Below are 20,467 nucleotides of genomic sequence, written 5' to 3'. Positions count from 1 at the left end.
TGCTGTGACCTCGTGGTTAAGGGCATTGGGTTCGTGGTCTGCAGGTACAGCTGCAGGTTGTGGGTTCGAGTCCAGCCTGGGTAATGGTGCGTGTGCTCTTGGGCAAGGCAGTTTGTCACTCATTGCTTCTCGCCACCTAGGAGTAAATGGATACCTGCGAAGGTACGGGACATATGCGCTGATATTGAGCTGCTGCAAAAGTGGTCTCGTTGCCCGATGAACAGGGGTAATAATTGTGAAGCGCTTTAACGCATTCGGTATAAAGCGCTATATAAGCACCACAATATTATTATTATCCGTAGAGATACAAATGTATTTCTGAATCTGAGTGGTACAGTTGGCAAAGCATTCATCAGAAAATATCACACCAACTTGTTGGTTAGTAAGGGGCGTGGAGCAGGTGTTTTCAACAGCCTATTTGCTACCACTGAACAATTTGAGGAGTTCTGCTCTAAATGTCAGTTGAGTGAGATGTTGACCCAGATTCAATTATACTAGGTGGCAGACTGTTCCAATCCATGATTGTCTTGATTAGGGGAAGAAACTGTTGTTGAAGCTACTGGTTCTGTATACAATTGATTCAGTAAGTGTTTTGCCAAGGACATTTATTTATACTCTTCACAACTTCATGTAATAAAATACACGGTAGCTATACAGGATTAAGTCACAAATTAAACAATACGTACTTAGACCTTTTTATTAATTTCTTCAAAATGCAAGTTTGTTTTGAGAGTTCCTCCTACAGGAAGACTTAAATGCGTTATTCCGCAGTACCGTTCAGTTTATAGCTGACCTGACCCAAGTGATTTTCTTAAAAACATATTTCTGGAGTTTCTGCTTTGTAGGAAGAGACCTTGATTCATCTTTGCAACTTCACAATTAACTTCAAATAAAAAAAATATTATTTAATGCACTCAGGCTCCTGCACTCTTTATTTGTCTAAGAGCTGACTTCTAATCAACAAGAAGGCAGTGAAGTTGGGGAGTAAAACGTTGTTCATCTTTGGAGTGCCAGCCTAATTTTATGACTTAACAGTTGTATTTACATGTACTTACGGAAACCATGTTGTCTGGTTCCCTGACTTGGAATACGTTGCCAATACTAGGACTTGCAAGTATAAATATTTACAAGACTTAATTGTCACTTAAAACAAACTATATACTGTATATATACATGTATGTGTTGAGATAAGGTTAAACCATAACCCACAGATATCGAATAACTAATTTTGTTGATGGATTTTGGACTGCCAGCCAAGCCACTATTATTACGTTACCTGGGGCTTTGGGTTCTTGATTTTATTTAGTACAAATAATGCGCTGTTTGGATATGACTCGGAAAGCTTCTTGGGTAGATGCCAAAATAATAGCTCTTGGATGCATTTTTTAAGACCCTGAAGGCCCAGCATATTGTCTTCCGCCTTACTGACTGGCTGACTCCCCAACTCAGTCACGTTGTGCAAATAATGTCCTAAACTAAGGCCTTCTGTTTCAGTTTGACAAGGCATGTCCAGGCATGTTTTAGACACATGAGCACGAAACACAAGCTTCATATTTTTATCTTCAACAGTTTTATAAGTAAACTATGAACATTCGTAGTAATACAAATGCCTGTCCCCAAATTTCTGTTAATTTAAAGACGACCTTTTCCTTGGATCCTGGTCATGCCCCTCCCCCTTCATGAACCTAGTAACAATTTACACCAACACTAGTATTCAAAGTTTCCGAGAGACTGTTTGTGAGTCTATGCTTTGGATGGTAAGACAGTTTGGGCAACGATGGAGTTTCCTGGCTTGGGTTGGCTAGCTTTGTGCCTCATGTGCTCCGCCATGCCGGGAAGACGTGAGAAGTAATTCCTAGCCAAGGTGTGCTTGGTGTTGACCTTGTGGCAGAAGACTCGACCGTAACCCTGGAATATGAAAAAAAAAGGAACAAATCACAGTGAATTTTCGCGAATATCTTGGTATCGGATGCCAATAGACCTTGAGCATGCTGCCACCATTTCAGTCATGTTCCCTGTATCAAATAACAGTATTGATTGATAATGTTTTTTGTGCATAAAGGAACCAGACTATTTTTCTTCCAGCCTCGCTTTGGTTACTTTGATTTGAATGGGAAAACTCCAAATGGCCGCAACATGATATATTGGTCTAAAAATGTGGCCAACTTAAACTTTTCAGGCCACTCTAGGAAATCGGAACTAGACAGCTAAATTTCTGTTCCTTGAAAGTTTCTAGATTGACTGATTGACTGACTCCCCGAGTCATTGACTTATCGAGTCGCTGTGCCTTAATTGCTACTTCTGGTCAAGCTTAACGAGGCAAGCCTCGTCTAATTTTCCCCAGGATTTGCAAACTCTTTTGCTTTTCTCATTTCTTTGTTTGATTCTCTTGCCTACCTTCTCCAGTTCTTCAATCTGTATGTGCGTCGTCGCCTCATCCTTGGTGAGTAAGATGCAATTCCATGGCGACCATTCCTCATCTTTGTCCCACCGCACCAAGACCAGGTCATACATGTCATTCCAGGCGCTCAGTGCACTCTGAGAACTCCAGATGTTCTCCACAAGGTATCTCAAGTCACCCTCCTGGTTAGATCAGAGCAACAAAGAAGACAAGTTAGTACAGCAAAGAAAATTGGACTGAGTCTGAATGTCAAGAATGATGTTGCAGCACTCTTGATAAATCTGACAGCACTTATGATAAATAATCATTGGCAGTTACACGTCATCACAAGTCATTATAAGTCATCACAAGTCATCATAAGTCAATCACAAGTCATCCAGTTTCAAGTCAAGTCGGTGAAGTCACAAACTATTTACCTGGAAAGTCCTTCGTCACTGTTCATCGCCTGTTACTTGTAGCATGACTTGTGATTGACTTGTGATTGACTTGTGATTGACTTGTGATTTGACTTGTGATTGACTCGTGATTGGCTTGTGATTGACTTGTGATTGAGTTGTGATTGAGTTGTGATTGAATTGTGATTGAGTTGTGATTGAGTTGTGATTGACTTGTGATTCGACTTGTGATTGGACTTGTAATGACTTGTGATTTGACTTGTGATTTGACTTGTGATTGAGTTGGGATTGACTTGAGATTGACTTGTGATTGAGTTGTGATTGACTTGTGATTAACTTAGGATTGACTTGTGATTATAATTATGATTGACTTGTGATTGACTTGGGATTGAGTTGGGATTGACTTGTGATTGACTTGTGATTGACTTGTGATTGACTTGTGATTGACTTGGGATTGACTTGTGATTGACTTGTGATTGACTTGGGATTGACTTGGGATTGACTTGGGATTGACTTGGGATTGACATGGGATGGACTTGTGATTGACTTGTGATTGACTTGGGATTGACTTGTGATTGACTTGTGATTGACTTGTGATTGAGTTGTGATTGACTAGTGACTGACTTGTGATTGAGTTGTGATTGAATTTTGATTGACTTGTGATTGACTTGTGATCGACTTGTGACTAAATTGTGTATTGACTTGTGTATTGACTTGTGATTGACTTGTGATTGACTTGTGATTGACTTGTGATTGACATGTGATTGACTTGAGATCTACTTGTGATTGAGTTGTGATTGAATTTTGATTGACTTGTGATTGACTTGTGATCGACTTGTGACTAAATTGTGTATTGACTTGTGATTGACTTGTGATTGACTTGTGATTGACTTGTGATTGACTTGTGATTGACTTGATTACGACTCTACGATTTCCATACCTGCATCAGGAATGCGATGCGTGAGCCATCGTTCATTGCTTCCTCGTATCTGCGCAGCGACTTGAGCATGTAGCGATAGATGCTGTAATCATGACGCGCCCTGGCGTCGTTGTCCATTTTCTGACAGCGCCGGCAGCGACCAACGTTGCGGGAATTGGACGCCAGCTGGAACTCGGTGGACGGTAAGTAGCTGTTGCAGCTGGGACAGAAGTAGATGTTCTTGCGGAGAGATGAGGGGTCCTGGGGGACCTGTGGAATGGAGATGGATTGAAAGCAAAATGTATTTAATTACCAATTCACGATGCAATGAAAATAAACAAAATGTTTCATTTGAAAGTTGTTATTCTGAACAAAGGGATCCACAGTTGAATATTAGTTGTTTCTTTCTGGATTTCAAGCTAAAAATTAAACATTAGAAAAAAAAGCAAAACCAAAATTTTCTTACCCTTCAAAATTTCATCTGGAATAAAACTGTTTCCAATATTGGTATGGGAACTTGACGTTTTAGTGGACTTACTAAAAATCTATTATTAATCATAAGCTGTTTCAAAATGCAACAGCCTATATATTTTGTGCAATTGTTGAACAGAAAAATTTGAAAGGAACCACCGGGAAGGACCTGAATGCATTGTTGATGTTACCTGATCCTAACACAAGACAATACAGCTGCTTGCACATTAAGAATAAAATTAGTTTGCATATTTTGCGCCATGCATACACATAAGAACTAGTGCAAGCATGCAGTGTGTCCCGTCGAGCTCTTGTGAGTTGCGCATATTTTGCGTCATACATGTCAGTGCCATCCACTGTCCTTCTACTGCGTCCATACTCACTTTGAGCAGCCTAGCAGCCTCAGCGTTAAACGTGGGCGTCTTGACGTACTGAAGGAAGAGCGTTGCGATCCGCTTGCGCAGACCTTCCAGATTGGTTTCCTTGACCCCTCGCATCAAAAGGTCAGCCTCACGATCAATCAATTCTATAATCTCCTGGGTCAGTTTGCAGTCGTGCTCCTAACAATACAACAACAGAAATTATGAATGTATTAACAAAATCAGTGTTGTTTAATGTTTATAGTATTTATGTATTACTTACTAGCTTGGATTATTTTCTAGCTTGACCCATGTGTACAAGATATTTCAGGTTATGGTTTTAGTCTCATAACACCGACTCACCATACATAACGGCCTCCAATAAAATTTGGATATTTTGAGAATGTTAACAACTGCCAGAAAGATCGAGGTGAAATAGAATTAAAAGTGATGAATACTCATGTATCCCATCTATTCTAAAAACAACATGGTATTAATTTCTATTTCAATTAGGGGTGATAATCTCATTTTTTTAAGTACACTGTTAAATTTTGACATCATTTTGGGTTTAATTAAAGAAATTCTAAAGACAAAATGTATAAAAATGAAAATTTATTATAAAATGTGGTTTATTTTTTTCTCTGTTTTACCTTGACAGTATGTTTGAGTGTCAGCAGCACATCCAGTCTTTCGTCTTGCGTCAGGTATTTCATGTTGAGACTTTTGTAGATATCACGTAGTTCGCGCGCCCTGATGGTGTAGGCGGTGTCCATCTCGGTGAATTTGCCGTCTGCTGACCGCCACTTCTTGGGTGCCGCCCCCTATCAGGATCAAAACACAACTTATTGTCTATTGATGATGTAGCTAAAACGTAATGAATAAACATTAATGCATGACACACTTCAATGGCAAATTAAAGTTGAATGAATACATAAATGAACACAAATACGTTCCCAACTAAGATCAATGAAAACATTACCTCATTAAGAATCTAACAAATTTTTGAGCCCACTCAAATTTAGTGAAAGGAGGAATACTCAAACTAACATGAATTTTTAAAGAATCTTGCGACAAAGGGCTGCTAATTAGAGTAATGATTTCTGTAGGGTGTAGGCTAAAAAATGTGCACCTGATGAAAGCATATAATTGTTTTATTTAGACATTTATAAGGAGAACACCATGCAATTTTCCTCTTGATTTCGTAACTGATGATGCCGTCAAAGTCATCCAATAACTTATATGATGCACTGTTGCTTCTGTGAGATATTTTATGGGTTCTGCCCTTTATCAATATAATTTAATAAACACTGTATACTCAATGCTGTCTGAGAGCCTGCAAGAAATAATTCACAAGCTAGCTGGAGTGGGACTCGAACCCACGACCTCCTGCTTACGAGTGCAGATGCTTTAACCACTCAACCACTGAACTTGCTTGGAATGGCCCGCCGATTTTTGTCTAATGTATCGGTGAAGGGCAATCCCAATACATGTGTTTAACCAATTAGCGTCTGTCCTACGTTGTATTACATTGTATTTATTCCCTGATGAACTATACTGTACTGAGCTGGGGCAGTTTATGGGTAATGAGAGGGGGGAGGGAAGGGGGAGGGGAACTGGGCCAGAACTAATGGCTTAAAGTCATCAAAGACAAAACTTAGACCAGCTGTAAATATTTGAGTCTGTTACCTTATCCAGGAAGTTCTGTATGGCCTGTTGTTTGTTGGTAGTATCAGCTTCTAGTTTGTGTCTACCGATGGACGCAATCAGCTGTGTCTCCTGATCCAACAGATGACAGAGGGCGGCCTTGCGTTGGGCTCCTGTCAGAGTCGCGTTGATCTGATCCAACTCTTCCTTGCGCCATTCTGATTAATAAAAATGGTTCGAATTTTTATTTCTGATTGAATACACCAGAAAAACTAACACTGCTGCTGTCTGAACATTCAACGACGGTCAAAAATTTGATCAACTTCCCTTGCTGTGCCTTTATGCACAGGCCAGTTTACCAACATATTTCTGGTAAGCGCTGTGACTAGTCAAATTCAATCATCATGAAAGGGAACAAGTACTCAACAGCTGGCATGTCAATCAACTACAGTCAAAGCATGGCTGTATCGAGTGACATGAACAGTCACAGCCAGTCAATCCTGCTTCATGTAGGCAGGGAGCTCATAACTGTTATAAACTGTCACTTGATTGATTGATTGGCTTTATTTAATTGTCAGCTTATGTTAAACAAAGAAATAGAACTCATTAAAACAGAAGACCACTTGATTTTGCTTACTTTCCAGTGCATGGTACAGCAAATCAAAGTCTTCTTTGCTCTTGGGGTTCATTCGCTTCTCAAACTCTCTCCGGATGCGATCCTCCTTCTCCTTGACTTTGCGGATGGCTTCTTGTCTCTCATACTCCACTCTCTTGGCCAGGTCTATCCTCAGCTTGGCGACTTGTCGCTTGGCTTGCCAACGACGGAAGTACGACTGCAGGATGATGACCTGTGAGTTGGAAAAACAGCCACAGATGATGAAATATTTGACAAATCTAAAGTTTTGAGGATTAGGAATTGCAGTGACATGTTTTAGGGACTCATCTGTCAATCGTACGCATTCTTAAATTAAGGGCAGTGAAGCAGAGAGTATGGAACCCAAATCCAACAATTTAAGACAGTTTACCGATTCAAAATTTACCCGTAAAAAATCAAGCACAAGCCAATCACACTAGGTTTTCTCACACATAAGGATGTATTTTATTTCTTATAATAAAGCACATCATTGTCATACCGATTAATACTTTTCAAGATATTCAACTCATTGCAGCAATACTTAACAATCAAACTCAAGCCACACCTTACCTTCTTCAGTCGTATGGCATGATACTCTTCAGCGGTCTGGTACCTGCCAGGCACCACTAGCTTATCAGTCATATTGGCCACATAGCACCCGATCATTGTCATCTGCGTGGCAGTATTGATCTTGGTTTGCTGTCTGATGTTCTTCTGTTTGACCGTCTGTGTGTCGCGGCAGAATTTCTCAATGCCGTTGTCCTTACGCGTCTTGGGTCTGGTCTGGGCCGAGGCGTTGTAGAACTCCAGCCCCGTGTGGCGGTGTTTGTAGCCCCCAAGGAATGGTTTGTGTCGCATGGAACGCTCAATCTCAACAACTATGTCTTCCTGCACGCCATCTGTGATCAAATGTAAGATTTGCAAATTTTCAAAATAAATTTGAAAACCTCTTTTGGAAGTTAAGAGAAACATTTCCTTTCCATTGCTGACATTTAAAAAATTGGTATTCATGAGTCTCTTCACATTTTTTGCATGTTAACTTTTTGACAATTTTTAATTGTGATCCATCACAATAACTTTAACTTTAACACCGACTAAAAAGCTACATGTAGAGTTAACAAAAATGTGAAGACAGTCTCTAGCTTTTGAACGTACCTCTCTGAACCTTGACCGTGATGACATCGGGCATGATGTAGGAGGGTTTGGGCTTGAGAGCTTTCAGGGGATTATTCTCTGGATCAGCTGATGAGATCTCCATCTGAACCGCACCATTGGGGCCTACGCCGAGGTCATGCAGGGTCAAATCATCCTTGACATTTGACCCTAAAGAAAGAAAGGGCATTTTGTCAATCAGGTTGCAAAAATATATTGTCATGTTTTTGTAACTGCTTTACTTGGTGTATGGTAAATATCTCTTGGAAATTTGATTTTTGTTGTCAGCGAGTTTTAACCTAAACTTAAATGTTTAAGGTAAGTACTGTTGTAAAACTCGCTTAAATTATTATTTTTTTTTGAATGTCTATTGTTGAAAACACATCACACGATAATTTTTCAAAATAAAAGAGACAATTGTATAAATTTGGGTGAAAACTCTGGTAAATGAGTATCAAAAGCTGTGAGTCACTGTTACATTTTGTAAATGGTGTGTTCGATATGATATTAAAATTTGTGGACTAAAAAATGACATGTAATGTTCCACAAATTTTACACCATGTCAGATTTCGACTTTCTTATCAATGTTGATTACTGATAGCGAGTAGGGAGCAAACTGCACACATGCTACTCACCATCATACATGAAGACCAGCTGATCTGCCTGCATGCGTAGCTCGCTAGCAAAGTGAGCTCGGAGCTGCTGCATCGTTTGACTTAGAGCACAAGCCATGGTGGTGACCTGGCCACTAGGCATCAACACAAACTTCACTGAAAAAAAACAACACACAAGAGATGGATCGAGGATATTTGTTCGCTGGTGTAAATCGACATCCAATCAAATGTGGATGAAGTGGCCACAGGCGTAAATTTCTCTTTTCACATGGAAAATCAGGAATATGAAAACTTTTAGACTAGAGGTGTTCCTTACACAAAAACCAAAATATTTATAATTCCCTAAAATAATCATAACAAAAAGATAATATATTATAAGTTTATCTACTTTTATACACTGAGTAGTAACAATTCAGTTACAACACCTGTTGTAGATAGATGGGTGGATTTATTTGGGATAGGGGGGGGGGGGGGTTGAGGGTTACCTGTTGCCGTAGCATTGAGAGGATCTGGCATAGGAGAAGCGGCATGAGGATCAACCTCATGCTGCTCATCTGTCTGCTCCGTTTCCATGCCAATCGTCTCCTTCTCCACCTGGGATGTGGTCCTCTCAGCATCTCCCAGCTCATCTATCCCTGCTTCTGCCTCTGCACCTCCAGCATCTTCCAAATCCTCTTGTTGTTTATCCTCTTCGGGAACTGTTTCTTCAGGAGCTTCTTGACTCTCCGCAGCGGCTGCTTCTGGGGTTGTTCCCTCAGCTGCCTCGACATCCTTACTCTCTTCTTGACCTTCTGCAGCCTGATCTTGACCTTGAACCTCTTGACTCTGACCTGTGACCTCCTGACCTTCCCCAGTTGCCTCCTCTGTGATCTGGTCTTGTCCTTCCGTCTCCTTTTCAGCTTCTGAAACCTCTTGGTCCTGGTGAGTAGAGACTTCTTTGTCTTGACCTTCAACCTCTCCATCTTCACCTTTGACCTTTTCTTCCGCCTCAGTTTGTGTAGCTTCTTCTCCTGGTTCAGTCAACTCCTGGGAATCTGTCGCCTGATGCTCGCCATTATTGTCTTCATTGCTGGCTTCAGGTTTGTCTACTTGTTCCGTTGTCTTATCCTCTGGTCCTGCCCCATTTTCTACTGCTGTCTCTTCATTTGTAGCATTTCCTGTTTCCTGGTCTGCGTTGTCTGTTATTTCGCTGGGTTCGTCCGTCTGTTGTTCCTTGTCCGCTTCAGTTGGCTCGGTTGGTACCTGACTCTCCTCATCCGCCATGGTTCGTTATTGAATTAGGCCCTGCCCTTGGGAAAAAAATAATAATAAAATAAATAATGAAAGGTTTGCGGAGACACCATGTGCGAATAATTTCTCAACTAAGAGAATGGTTCTGAAAAGAACCAGAGGTATAAACTCTAACCCCGCAGTGTCAGATTAAAAATGTAAACAAAAGTATCAAAATTCAAATATCAGGCCCAAAGGCAGCCAAAGCAGAGGTTGAACTTAAAGTTAAAGACTTTGTTTTTAGTTTGGGGCAGAAATGCTGCAAAAAAAATTGATCTTAAATGATTAAGTAATGTTCTTAGCTACAAAACTATGCCAACTTCAAATGCAGTAAAACACTTCTTCATCAGTCGTTTCAAAAAATTAGTTGACTTCCCTAAACTCCCAGTCCCAACCCTAAGGATTCATGACATTAGACGGTGCATAAACATAAAAATTCCATTGCAGATTCATGCAACCGCGTATAGAGCGCAGTTTTTCCAGTGCCACTGCCAGTTCATCATGTTCATTCAATTCAGTTGTGCTTCTTTTTCTCGTACATTTCTCCGACTTTTACAATGTCACAACATACCTGTCTGAAAGATCTGCTGATGAAGAAGCAACCTACAGACTCCCGCACGAATAGTTCTACAAGAATCACGAAAATCAACGCTGTAAAATAAAGGTTAAGTTCAGATTTTCGCCGACTGTGATGTTGTACATTATGCGATACGTACACCATGTACGGAGTGTTATGGTGACGTCACGTTGCTTAGCGCTGCGTTATGTGATGACCTTTGCCCTCTATCCTCTGATTTAGCTTTCCCGAGATTTTCCGAACTCACCGTTTGCACTGTTCGGTAACTTTCGGAATTCACCCTGGCGACGAGATAAATGATTGGAAAGTACGGCTGAACGAATTGGAGATTTCAGACAACCAAAAATCACGTTTTACCGTTGAATTTCAAGCCATGAATCAAAAGTAGTGCAAGGTAATCTACAAGGGAGATCCCTTTACTTGACTGCGCGTGGTAAAAGTAAGTGTCGCTGTGGTGCAATAAGAGAAAATTAACTGTATTGTTGTGACTGGGTGGTTGAAACTTCAAAACTTGAGCGAATGGAAGTCGCCATTTTTTTGTAAACAAGCAACGTAAAGTCGTAATCAATGCATTTGTATCATGAATTTGATACAAAAGTTCGTATGCATTTCAAATCAGACAAATAAAACACATTAATATAAATTATAAAGGTTATACAGTTTCTGAGTTAGCCTACTTGTAGTCCGAGTAACTTGGACCCAACTTATCGCCTTTTTAAAAATTTGGACATGGTCTGGCGATAGTAGGCTATCGCCAGACCATGTCCAAATTTTTAAAAAGGCGATAAGTTGGGTCCAAGTTACTCGGACTAGCCTACTTGTAGGCCCTTATAAAAACATTTTAAATGTGATTCACTGATTGTCACTTGTGTCTTTCAAGTTATATTTCAAAACTGATTTTCTTTTTATGCAAATAAGCTAAAGTCTTGTAAAGAGTAAAGTTAACTTGTCAACTGTTGAAGTTGAAGGTGTTATAATTCATGTTATGGAACTTACAGGCTCCGCTCTTATATTAGAGAAAAAAAATCCAGGTTATAAATTAATTCTCACCCAAAGCGGCATGAGCAAGGGTTTTGATTTTTTGGGAAAATTTCGGGCAATGGAGGAATAAGTCGATGACGGCAAAAAGCAACACAGCGATGGTGAATGGTGGCAATCACCAAGCACCTTGATGCACAAAACAGCATTGATTCACACGACTTAAACTAGAACATGTGTTTAAGAAAATGCATTTTCTGTCAAAAAAATACTGCTCACAATTACAATAATAGGGACGGGTCATTAGAATTAAAAGTAAGACTGCTTATTGTCTCAAACGTCATTTTGGAATGATAAAAACAGTCTAGAGGTACCAAAAAGAAAGACAGTTTAAAGAGTGTAAAGACAGCATCTTTTACAGTCGTGTTCTTCGCCAAAGTCCAACTTTGATAAAACTAAAAATTGAACCTTATTATTTTGGAGGGCTCCATGTGTTTACTTAACAAGCAGCTGTGTATTGAACAAAATGAAAAAGCAACGGCTTTCACATTACCAAACTTCAATACATTTCAGATGGCGGCTCGAGTGAATGGCCAGCACGGGGGATCCAGGCCGACCCAGAATGGCACCAAGCGCATGTCCAACGGAGTGCCCCGCCTCCCCCCAATCAACACCCCGGCCAGCGTACTATCCTCCAGCAACAAAGACTACAGCCAGAGCAAGTTGATGAAGCACAGACGGGCCAAGGAGATGCAAGATTTGCTGACGGATATCCTGTACAAGAATGCCAAGGAGGTGGAATTAGATATTGGGGATAGTAACAGGAAGAGGCCTCCTACAGCACGGAATCCATCCTATCCAACATCGGTAAGCGGAGCCAGTCATTCGTTTCTTGATGCTACTCCAAGGTTGCTTGTCGAGTTAGTAAATGTTTTTCCTGCCTTTTGAGAAACAAGTGCGAGCACACAATAAAGTCTGGCCGTGTTGCAAGAACAAAACTATATTCTCAAATGTTTTTCGTTTATTCACGTTTGATATAACAAATTGCTTACTAAATTTAAAGAAATGAGTTTTGCTTTGTATTGTTTCATCTGTTCTGCTTTTATAAAAATATTACTTTTTCAGTACAGCTGTTACAATCTGACTGAAAAAAGTAAAATCTGACTGAAAAAAATAAAATCTGACCTAAGGCTCTGTTTGTTTGTTATTAAGAAAGTTGTCTAATTTGTTTATTTTGGCAAGCTTTTAATGTTTTGTCTGTTTTAATACATGTTTTTATTTTGTTTTTCTCCCCATCCTCCCAACTTCATTTTTTGATATCGCATCTTATTTCAACCCGAACCATTTTGCTCAATTCTTTCAATTACCCCATCCATTACTAACGCCAACTCATGACCAATTTCTGTTCCGTCACAAATTTCCAACTTTTAAACATCTCCCTTGTACCCTGTTACTGGTTTAACTTCAACCACTCCCCATAATCACTCACTAACATACAGATGATGAGCAAGGATCGCATGCACAGGGTAAGTGTAGAAAGTGGTTTCCCCATCTATACGTTATTGCTCAGGTCTGTCTACACAAAAGTGCGAACATATTTGGTATTTTGTATATAAATATGAGTCTGTGTTTAAAGATCTGAAAAGACCCGTGAATCGTGTACAAGAAAATGATGTATATGACGACATTGTAATGATCTAATCATTTGCAAAGTTCACAAACTTAGAACACGTTTTCATGGATCTAAGCAATACCAGATATATTACCGCCCCTTTTAAAAAGTTTCAAGCATTTTTTTTAGATCAGTACCTAAAATATAGATCCTATGCGCCATTAAATTGATTCTTCTTGGATTGAAATGTCAGGCTTTTTCATACTTGGCATTCACATAATTAAGGTCATTCTTGCAGGCATAACCAATTTATACCAAACTTTTCTTCCAATAATTTGTAAGGAAATAGCTTGTCACGTTAACTCTAACCCTCTAGATCCCTCCAAATATACCAGGTCTGTTTGGAGGGATTTGTAGGATTGGGGAAGGTAGAGACCACATACCGTTAGGAACATGGATACAGAATGTCATTGCACTTTTTCCTTTTGAGGATTCAGGAAAGTCTTGAGCAAAACTATTGAGAAGCTAGGGTATATCATCAGTATTTTTGATTTGGATTCAGTATCAGGTTGATTATGTTTATTGCTTATGAACAATTACGACTGCAATCCTTCGTCCCAACAGCAAAACTATCTCTTCATGAAGCAATGCGTGGAGACTAGTCCGGTGACCACCATGGAGTCGCACTGGTTCCAAGACATACTGAGTCTGATCCCGGACCATCTGACCCAGAATCCCAACATGCAGGAGGTTATTCAGGAGCTGTTTCAGGAAGTAAAGGATAACTGGACTAGTAGTATGAAGAAATCTATGGGTAAGCCAACCATTTCGATGTGTTTCAGGGGATGTAAGGGAGCTTCATATTCTAAGACGTTTAGAATTTTAATGCATTTAAGGATGATTTCACAAAATTGGATGTGAAACATGCTGATATACATGTATCTAGATGTCAGCAGGCAGCAACGAGAACTCTTGGGTACTTGGTGACTGTGAATATACCAAGTTGTTCACATCATTGATCATTATGTTGAATCTGTACCAAGTGAGTTTGCTGATTTGTTAAGTTTGATTGTTTTCCCCTTTAGTTCAACATGTCCTCATCAAGCCAGAGATCAAGGGATTGGAAAATATCAACATTGGCGAGCTGCCTGAGGAGCCAGAGTAAGTTATCTCAAATAATCATCTTAATTTCTCGTAATTCCATTAACCATTGTTAACGAAGGCCACTGTCTAGGAGTGTTCTATAATGGCTGGATGCTGGCAGAACGTTGATTTCTTTACAACAACAAAATCTTCAAAGTAAAGCATTTGTCATTGCGCTATTCTCTGCAAAACACCCCCTGCACTTTGCAGCTGCAAATTAAATACAGCGCCTTACTCAAGGGCACAACACGCATGGCCACAGTGGGGCTCGAACCCACAACCTCATGATCATGAATCCTGTGCTCTACTGCTAGACCACACGTACCCACAACTGGATTTAATGCAAGTAGGCTTAAGAGCCCCAAAACGAAGCTTTTACGTATTTTGATAAACAAAAACTTTTAATACCCGTTTAGAATGGTGGTTGGGATCCCAAAAAGTTTCGGCAAATAAAATTTTAGACATATTGAACTGGGTACTAGCCAATGGTCGGTTATCGGTATTTCAGTACACATCACAGCTCAACTACTGTGAATGAAAGTTGAAGGTTAAGGTAAATGATGCATCATGTATTTAAAAAATATTATTGATTGTTTTGCAGAGGGTTAGATTACTCCAGACCATGGCATGACAGCTACGTGGAAGCCCGTGAGCTCATGACTAGGTCCTTACACATCACACATCCATCCATGCAGACGGTGCTACGACTCTGCCAGAACAGCCTGGGCAGACTCATCCTGGTTGACCTCAGCGGGCAGAGGTCACAGGGACCGGTGGAGTGTGAACATCTCAAGGTATTGTCATGTTCACTGATTGCCTCATTGAATTCAAATTAACAACTGTTTCCAGCTTTCACGCCACGGTCATGCCAAACCAAATCATTCCAAAGATTTGAACTAAGTACATGAAAAGTTTGATTTTTTTTTACGATTAAAGGGAAAATACAACATTTGTATAAATATAAAACTACCAAATCATTTTGAAATACCTTGCTGGACTGTTAGTGAATGACAGTGTAAAGCATCCTGTAAAATCATGGCACCTGGTATACTGTCATTTTCAAGAAAAGTGGTATTTTTGTATCAATTTCCAACGCTGATCGGCCGATCAGCGTTGGAAACAACTGGCTTTTTTTTCAAATACTGGCCCCAATTGACCATCGCACTTGTTTGCAATCGATTACAAATCTATGAACGGGTACGAGCCAGCTAGACTGGTTCCCTGACCTTACAATTCCCCAGTGTATGTAAACTGCTCTGTTTCTTCTTATATGGAGTCAGGAAACCAGACTACAGGAAAATGATCGTTTTTCTTGGTTTTTATAGCATTTTCGAACCCAAAACCTCAAAAAAGTCAGAGTAACTATATTTGCTATATATTTCCAACCCCCCAATTCCATCCATTTCTGAAAATTACAGCAAAAGCAAATGATGTATATTCCCTTTAAGAATGATTATTTCGAAAAATTGACTGTTGTACATGTAGTTGTTCTGAGCAACTGAAGAGTATAGTCAGTTGAAAATGTATGCGTAAAGTTTGTCTTGTCTAAATCTGAAATCTGTTTGAGCCTACTTGATTTGCCACTTGTACTATTTGGTTCACCAGGCCTGTTGAATTCTAGTTTGAAATGGTTTGAATTTAACCTTATAACTATAACTTTGACTGATCTTGCCATGGTACATGTCAGACGGGTGCCAAAATTAGCTTGAGATATTTCACCCAAAATGTCTCATTATCCTTCAATTTCCGCCTAAAAAGCGTAATGGTTTTGCAGAATTTTGCAAGATTGAGGAACATTTTTCCTCACGCGCTTTTTAGTTGAATTAAGAAGTGGCATCCTGGAAAGTACAAATAATGCAACATTTGATTTATGTACAGTATTTGATTTTGGAGTATTCGGGATGGTCTTGCCTTGGAGTCAATTAATATTTTTTAATCAATTTATGATTCAATATATAGAGTCTTGTAGGAATCTCATATAACCTACAAACCTCAGTGATTTACTTCGAAGGTATGCACCATCGATCAGGTTTCATGAGGACTGCAAACGTTTCTTTAGATACATTGCCCATTAAGAAGACTTTATTTCCTTCACGTTGTATTAAATGTATACTTGATGTTTGAACAGAATAATGTCATCTTGGAATGTGAGAAGATGGAGGAGAAACAGATGCACAGTTGGTGGCCGGAGGTCCTCAACGTCTTTGTGGATCGGAAGAACTTAGCTGACGTCCTCCCTGAGGAGCTAGATTCATTCTACAACTGCACCTCCACTCTCATATCCAATCAGGTATGTATTGATAAGGCAGCATGGTCACATTCACATGCCTCTTGTACTACCCCCGACCCCCCCCCCCCCCCAAAAAAAACCCACGGTTGTTGTTGCGTCATTAGTCCGTCGTAAGCCAATTACAAGTCAGTCACAATTCAGCAGATGATTTCATGAAACTTTATACAGCGGCGTAAGTCTACTTGTGCCACAGTTTATTGCGCAAGTTACGCAACATTTCAAGCTGCGCAACACATCAGTTAAGACAATTTCATGAATGTTTCATTGTGCGTAAATAAAAAATATGTAAACAAAACCTTGTAATACGTTCATCACCAATGAAGCAGGCTTATCACAAGAATGAGGTTTGTTGATGACACCATGTGAATATCAATTTCTTTTAAAAAAAGTGTAGGTTTTCAAAGTGTATGTTGATTTCACATAGTGTCATCCACAATTCTCATCCATGTATTGATCCCACCATGCAAAGTTGTATCATACTTAGAATAACTCTCACTTTTTGTCCTTCACTCGTTCCACAGTTGAAAGATCTGATCGTCCGTTCCATCGATGCCTGGGTTGACCTCTTCAACCCCACCGACAAGTCCAACCTCCCCATCTTCAAGATGGAACTGACCTACGACAACGATAAGATGGAATTCTACCCCTACTACTCGGACCTAGAGGAGTGTCTTCTCTTTGTGGTCACCCAGCTGACCAAGACGATGCAGAGTGTGCCCACCGTCCAGTCCTGGCTGTCTGGTACTAATGACCTCAACAGCATTGATGTGGCCATCGCTGATCACATTATCACTGAAGCTAAGAGGAAGCTCAAGGAGGCCTGCAAGCTCAACTTTGAGGGGCCCATGGAACACCTACAATCTTACAGTGAGTTGAAGTTATTCATGTGGAAAAAAAAATGTTGAAAATTAATGAAGTGTATTACGGTGCTTACCATATCTCTAGAAAGTTTAGCCTTGGCGTGCTCATATCACCATTAAAAAAAAATCCCGGGCTTTTTTCCAGTTCATCCTGAAAAAGCAAACTCCTTTTCTAAATTGCTATTTTGTAGTAATACAACAGTTATTCATTTTTGAATAAGACACCGCCCGCAAAAGTTATGTTGAATTATTACTTAAATAATTTTGAATTACTTGCGGCCGACAATAAATCCCTTCTCGTGATGTAGGCTGGTTCCCACCCCATGATCCAGTCTGCTTGCAAGACAGATCTGTTTGTGCACAAAATAAACATCGTTTTTCCATAGGGTTTGCAGACCCCCCCCCAAAAAAAATATAAATAATAATTTGGTAGTTTAACAATTTATTTAGAAATTTTGTTTGTTTGTTGAAGAGCACGGGGTAGACAACTTTAACTAGAAAAACCTTATGTTTCCTCAGAGTTACACAGTAATGGATATTGTAGGATTAACCCTAACCACCCCAACTCCATCAAAATACACCCCCCCCCCCCATTTTGGTGGATTTGGGGGGACTTGTTCCAGAAGGCCTGGCGTGACTAAATATTGATGGAGTATGATGGACTTGGGCCTAATGGCCTCAAGCAGTGCAATGGGTGTCTGATTGATTTTGCCTAGCTTCCTGTACTGCTATTGTGATAAAAACCATGTGTAGCAAGTCCATGAATGTCAACCAGTGCGTCAGTGGTGGATTCCATTATGTCATGTACAGTTTTGTATTGGACACACAGTGATTGATGGATTTGATGGAATTGGTCCAGTTCCTAGTAAAAGAGGCTAGGGACGCTGGGTTAAGGCAGGTTTCTCACAAAAATACCCAGGGAAAGAGATTTAACAAGCAGACACTAACTCTCGTTCAAAGCCTTGGCGATTGAAATTTTTCAAAGAAAATTACTTTTCTGAGTCTAGATACAGCGTTGCATGAAATTGTATTAATGTTAAAACTGACCCTTCCATTTCAGTGACGAGATACGAGTACTTATGCAACGGTGAGGCACTGAGTCAAGTCCAAGCTTTTATGGCCCAAGAGCACACGTTTGAGGAATATTGCGAGGTAAAGAATATGAAGATTGGTAAATGTCAACATTCAGCGGAGTTGCAGATAAATGAAATTTAATGTACAGTGTCAATTTGAATGCAGTATTACCCCTAACCTAGCCTTTCGCCAAGGCCATTGTGGCTTAACTTGCTGGCATCAGACAAAACGGCGAATAGGCGAAGCGACTAGAGCAGGAGACCACACATGCGAGTGGTGAAGCCACGAAGGCCTTTTCCAACTTGTCAAGAATTTCTTATGCTTTTCTCTATAATCTCGATTTTTGCTACCCCAAAAGGGTAGCAAAAAGGGTAACTAAAATATATATAAAGTTTTATTGGTTTTCTTTTAGTTGATTGAAGAATTCCGCAGTAAAGCAAGGGAGATCATGCTACAGGACAGCATTGTACACTTTGACATGGTGCGTCTGGATTGCGAAGATCTCAAACGGGGGCTGGCTGAAAAGTCCAGGAGTTTTGCAGATATGCTGCTGGACAGAATGGCCTCTGACCACAGGAAAGAAAATGAGAGGTGGGTGTTTGCCTTTTAAGTTAGAAGAGTGGAGATAGATAATTGTAGTAAAGTGTCTTGCCCAAGAACACAAGCAGTATGTCCCCCGTTGGACATCATAACTATTAACACATAACACAGCACTCAAACATCATTTCATTGCAGAAAGGAGGCACATTCAATATTCGATGCAACACTAACGTTGATTGCATTAGAATTTGTGGGGTGGAGAGAGGCAATTGTAGTAAAGTGTCTAGCCCAAGAACACAAGCAGCATGTTCCCTGTTGGACACCATAACCATTGGACCACATCACTCATACATCATTTCAGTGCAGAAGGGAGGCACGTTCAATATTCGATGCAATACTAGCGTTTATTGCATAGAATTTGTAGAATTTGTAGGGTGGAGAAAGGCAATTGTAGTAAAGTGTCTTGCCCAAGAACACGAGCAGCATCATCCCCGTTGGACACCATAACCATTGGACTACAGCACTCATGTCAGTGCATATTGGAGGCACGTTCACTATTCGATGCAACACTAACGTTGCTTGCATAGAATTTGTAACATGCTTACCACATATATCTGTCACGGAGATAATTACTCCCGTATGCAACCAGGCAAGACAGATAATATTTTGCTGCTTCCAATTCACACTGAAGGTATAACCAATATTATTATCAATGTGAAGAAGAAATGTACTACCGATGTGAGGAACAGTTGTGACGAGTGTAATTTGTTTGTACCACAGCATCTGCAATGAGTTTGAGACCATCAAGGAACGTGCCCTCAAGGTGCCAGAAGACTCGGGCGAGATGATGGACATGATTGCCTACATTGAGAAGGCTCGCGTGGAGGGCATCAAGGCTCTTAACAGTCGCATCAATGGTAGTAAACAGAAGATGAACTATCTGCTAGATGTCTACTTCTTCAGCCAGGAGCACATTGATCTGAACTGCACTGTCCTGCTCTGGCCTAAGAACATCCAGCCTGTGTTTGATGACAATGATGAGGTTTGTTATAGCATGGCTTTATAGTTAGCAGCAGAATTGTTAGTTAGTAGTATAATGGCTTTATAGTCAGTAGGACAGTGGCTTCATTAGTAATACAATGGTTAGTTATAAGTATAATGGCTTAGTTAGTTAGAATGGCTTTGTAAGTAGAATGGCTTAGCTACTAGTAAAAGGGCTTAGTACTAGTAGAATGGCTTTAGTAGTAGAATGGTTTAGTTAGTAGAATTGCTTAGTTAATAGTAGGTTGACTAAATTGTTCAATATAAGTATGTACAAAACAAGTTTAGGGATGGTGAGATTTGAGCCGTCAACTTCCGGAACACGGCACTGGCGCTTACCAAATGAGCTATCAAGGTCTGTGTTTGCAGTCCTATAACTAGAAGCTTTTAACTACTACTTCGTGGACAAATATATTGACAGATTAGCAATCTGCAAGACTTACAGTGAATCTAGTCAGTAATACATTATATTTTGATTGATGAGAAAATTCATT

At 40.0% G+C, this 20,467-nt stretch overlaps 2 protein-coding genes across 6 annotated transcripts in view; one reads left to right on the top strand and one right to left on the bottom strand.

The window, feature by feature from the left end:
* Positions 1-579: 579 nt before the first annotated feature.
* LOC119731732 (IQ and ubiquitin-like domain-containing protein) lies at positions 580-10,569 on the bottom strand. Of its 2 annotated transcripts, XM_038204963.1 has the most exons (12): positions 10,430-10,569; positions 9,075-9,878; positions 8,611-8,745; positions 7,979-8,146; positions 7,394-7,722; positions 6,827-7,037; positions 6,232-6,407; positions 5,196-5,366; positions 4,570-4,746; positions 3,737-3,985; positions 2,398-2,583; positions 1,744-1,908 (listed from the first exon to the last, which is right to left on the bottom strand). In XM_038204963.1, exons 2-12 carry the CDS (start codon positions 9,850-9,852, stop codon positions 1,744-1,746), a joined length of 2,745 nt encoding a protein of 914 aa, XP_038060891.1. In that variant the 5' UTR covers positions 9,853-9,878; positions 10,430-10,569. The 2 variants fall into 2 exon arrangements, with proteins under 2 accessions (XP_038060892.1, XP_038060891.1); XM_038204964.1 differs by lacking the exon at positions 10,430-10,569 and having other exon boundaries at positions 580-1,908; positions 9,075-9,852.
* Positions 10,570-10,697: 128 nt separating this feature from the next.
* The window catches only part of LOC119731731 (dynein heavy chain 12, axonemal-like), a 75,952-nt gene continuing 66,182 nt past the window's right edge, over positions 10,698-20,467 (top strand). For 2 of the 4 annotated variants that reach the window (XM_038204961.1, XM_038204959.1), the window contains exons 1-11: positions 10,698-10,874; positions 11,987-12,280; positions 12,913-12,939; positions 13,650-13,839; positions 14,111-14,186; positions 14,770-14,962; positions 16,297-16,458; positions 16,980-17,325; positions 18,379-18,470; positions 18,805-18,983; positions 19,713-19,974. In XM_038204961.1, coding sequence (XP_038060889.1) covers positions 11,987-12,280; positions 12,913-12,939; positions 13,650-13,839; positions 14,111-14,186; positions 14,770-14,962; positions 16,297-16,458; positions 16,980-17,325; positions 18,379-18,470; positions 18,805-18,983; positions 19,713-19,974 — 1,821 coding nt within the window. In that variant the 5' untranslated portion in view covers positions 10,698-10,874. The remainder of the gene's footprint in view (positions 10,875-11,986; positions 12,281-12,912; positions 12,940-13,649; positions 13,840-14,110; positions 14,187-14,769; positions 14,963-16,296; positions 16,459-16,979; positions 17,326-18,378; positions 18,471-18,804; positions 18,984-19,712; positions 19,975-20,467) is intronic. The other 2 variants (XM_038204960.1, XM_038204962.1) reach the window with 2 other exon arrangements.

The sequence above is a fragment of the Patiria miniata genome, unplaced genomic scaffold, assembly GCF_015706575.1.
Source record: "Patiria miniata isolate m_02_andy unplaced genomic scaffold, ASM1570657v1 HiC_scaffold_24, whole genome shotgun sequence".
In the NCBI taxonomy this organism is placed as follows: domain Eukaryota; kingdom Metazoa; phylum Echinodermata; class Asteroidea; order Valvatida; family Asterinidae; genus Patiria; species Patiria miniata.
This window is presented reverse-complemented; position numbering and strand designations above follow the sequence as displayed.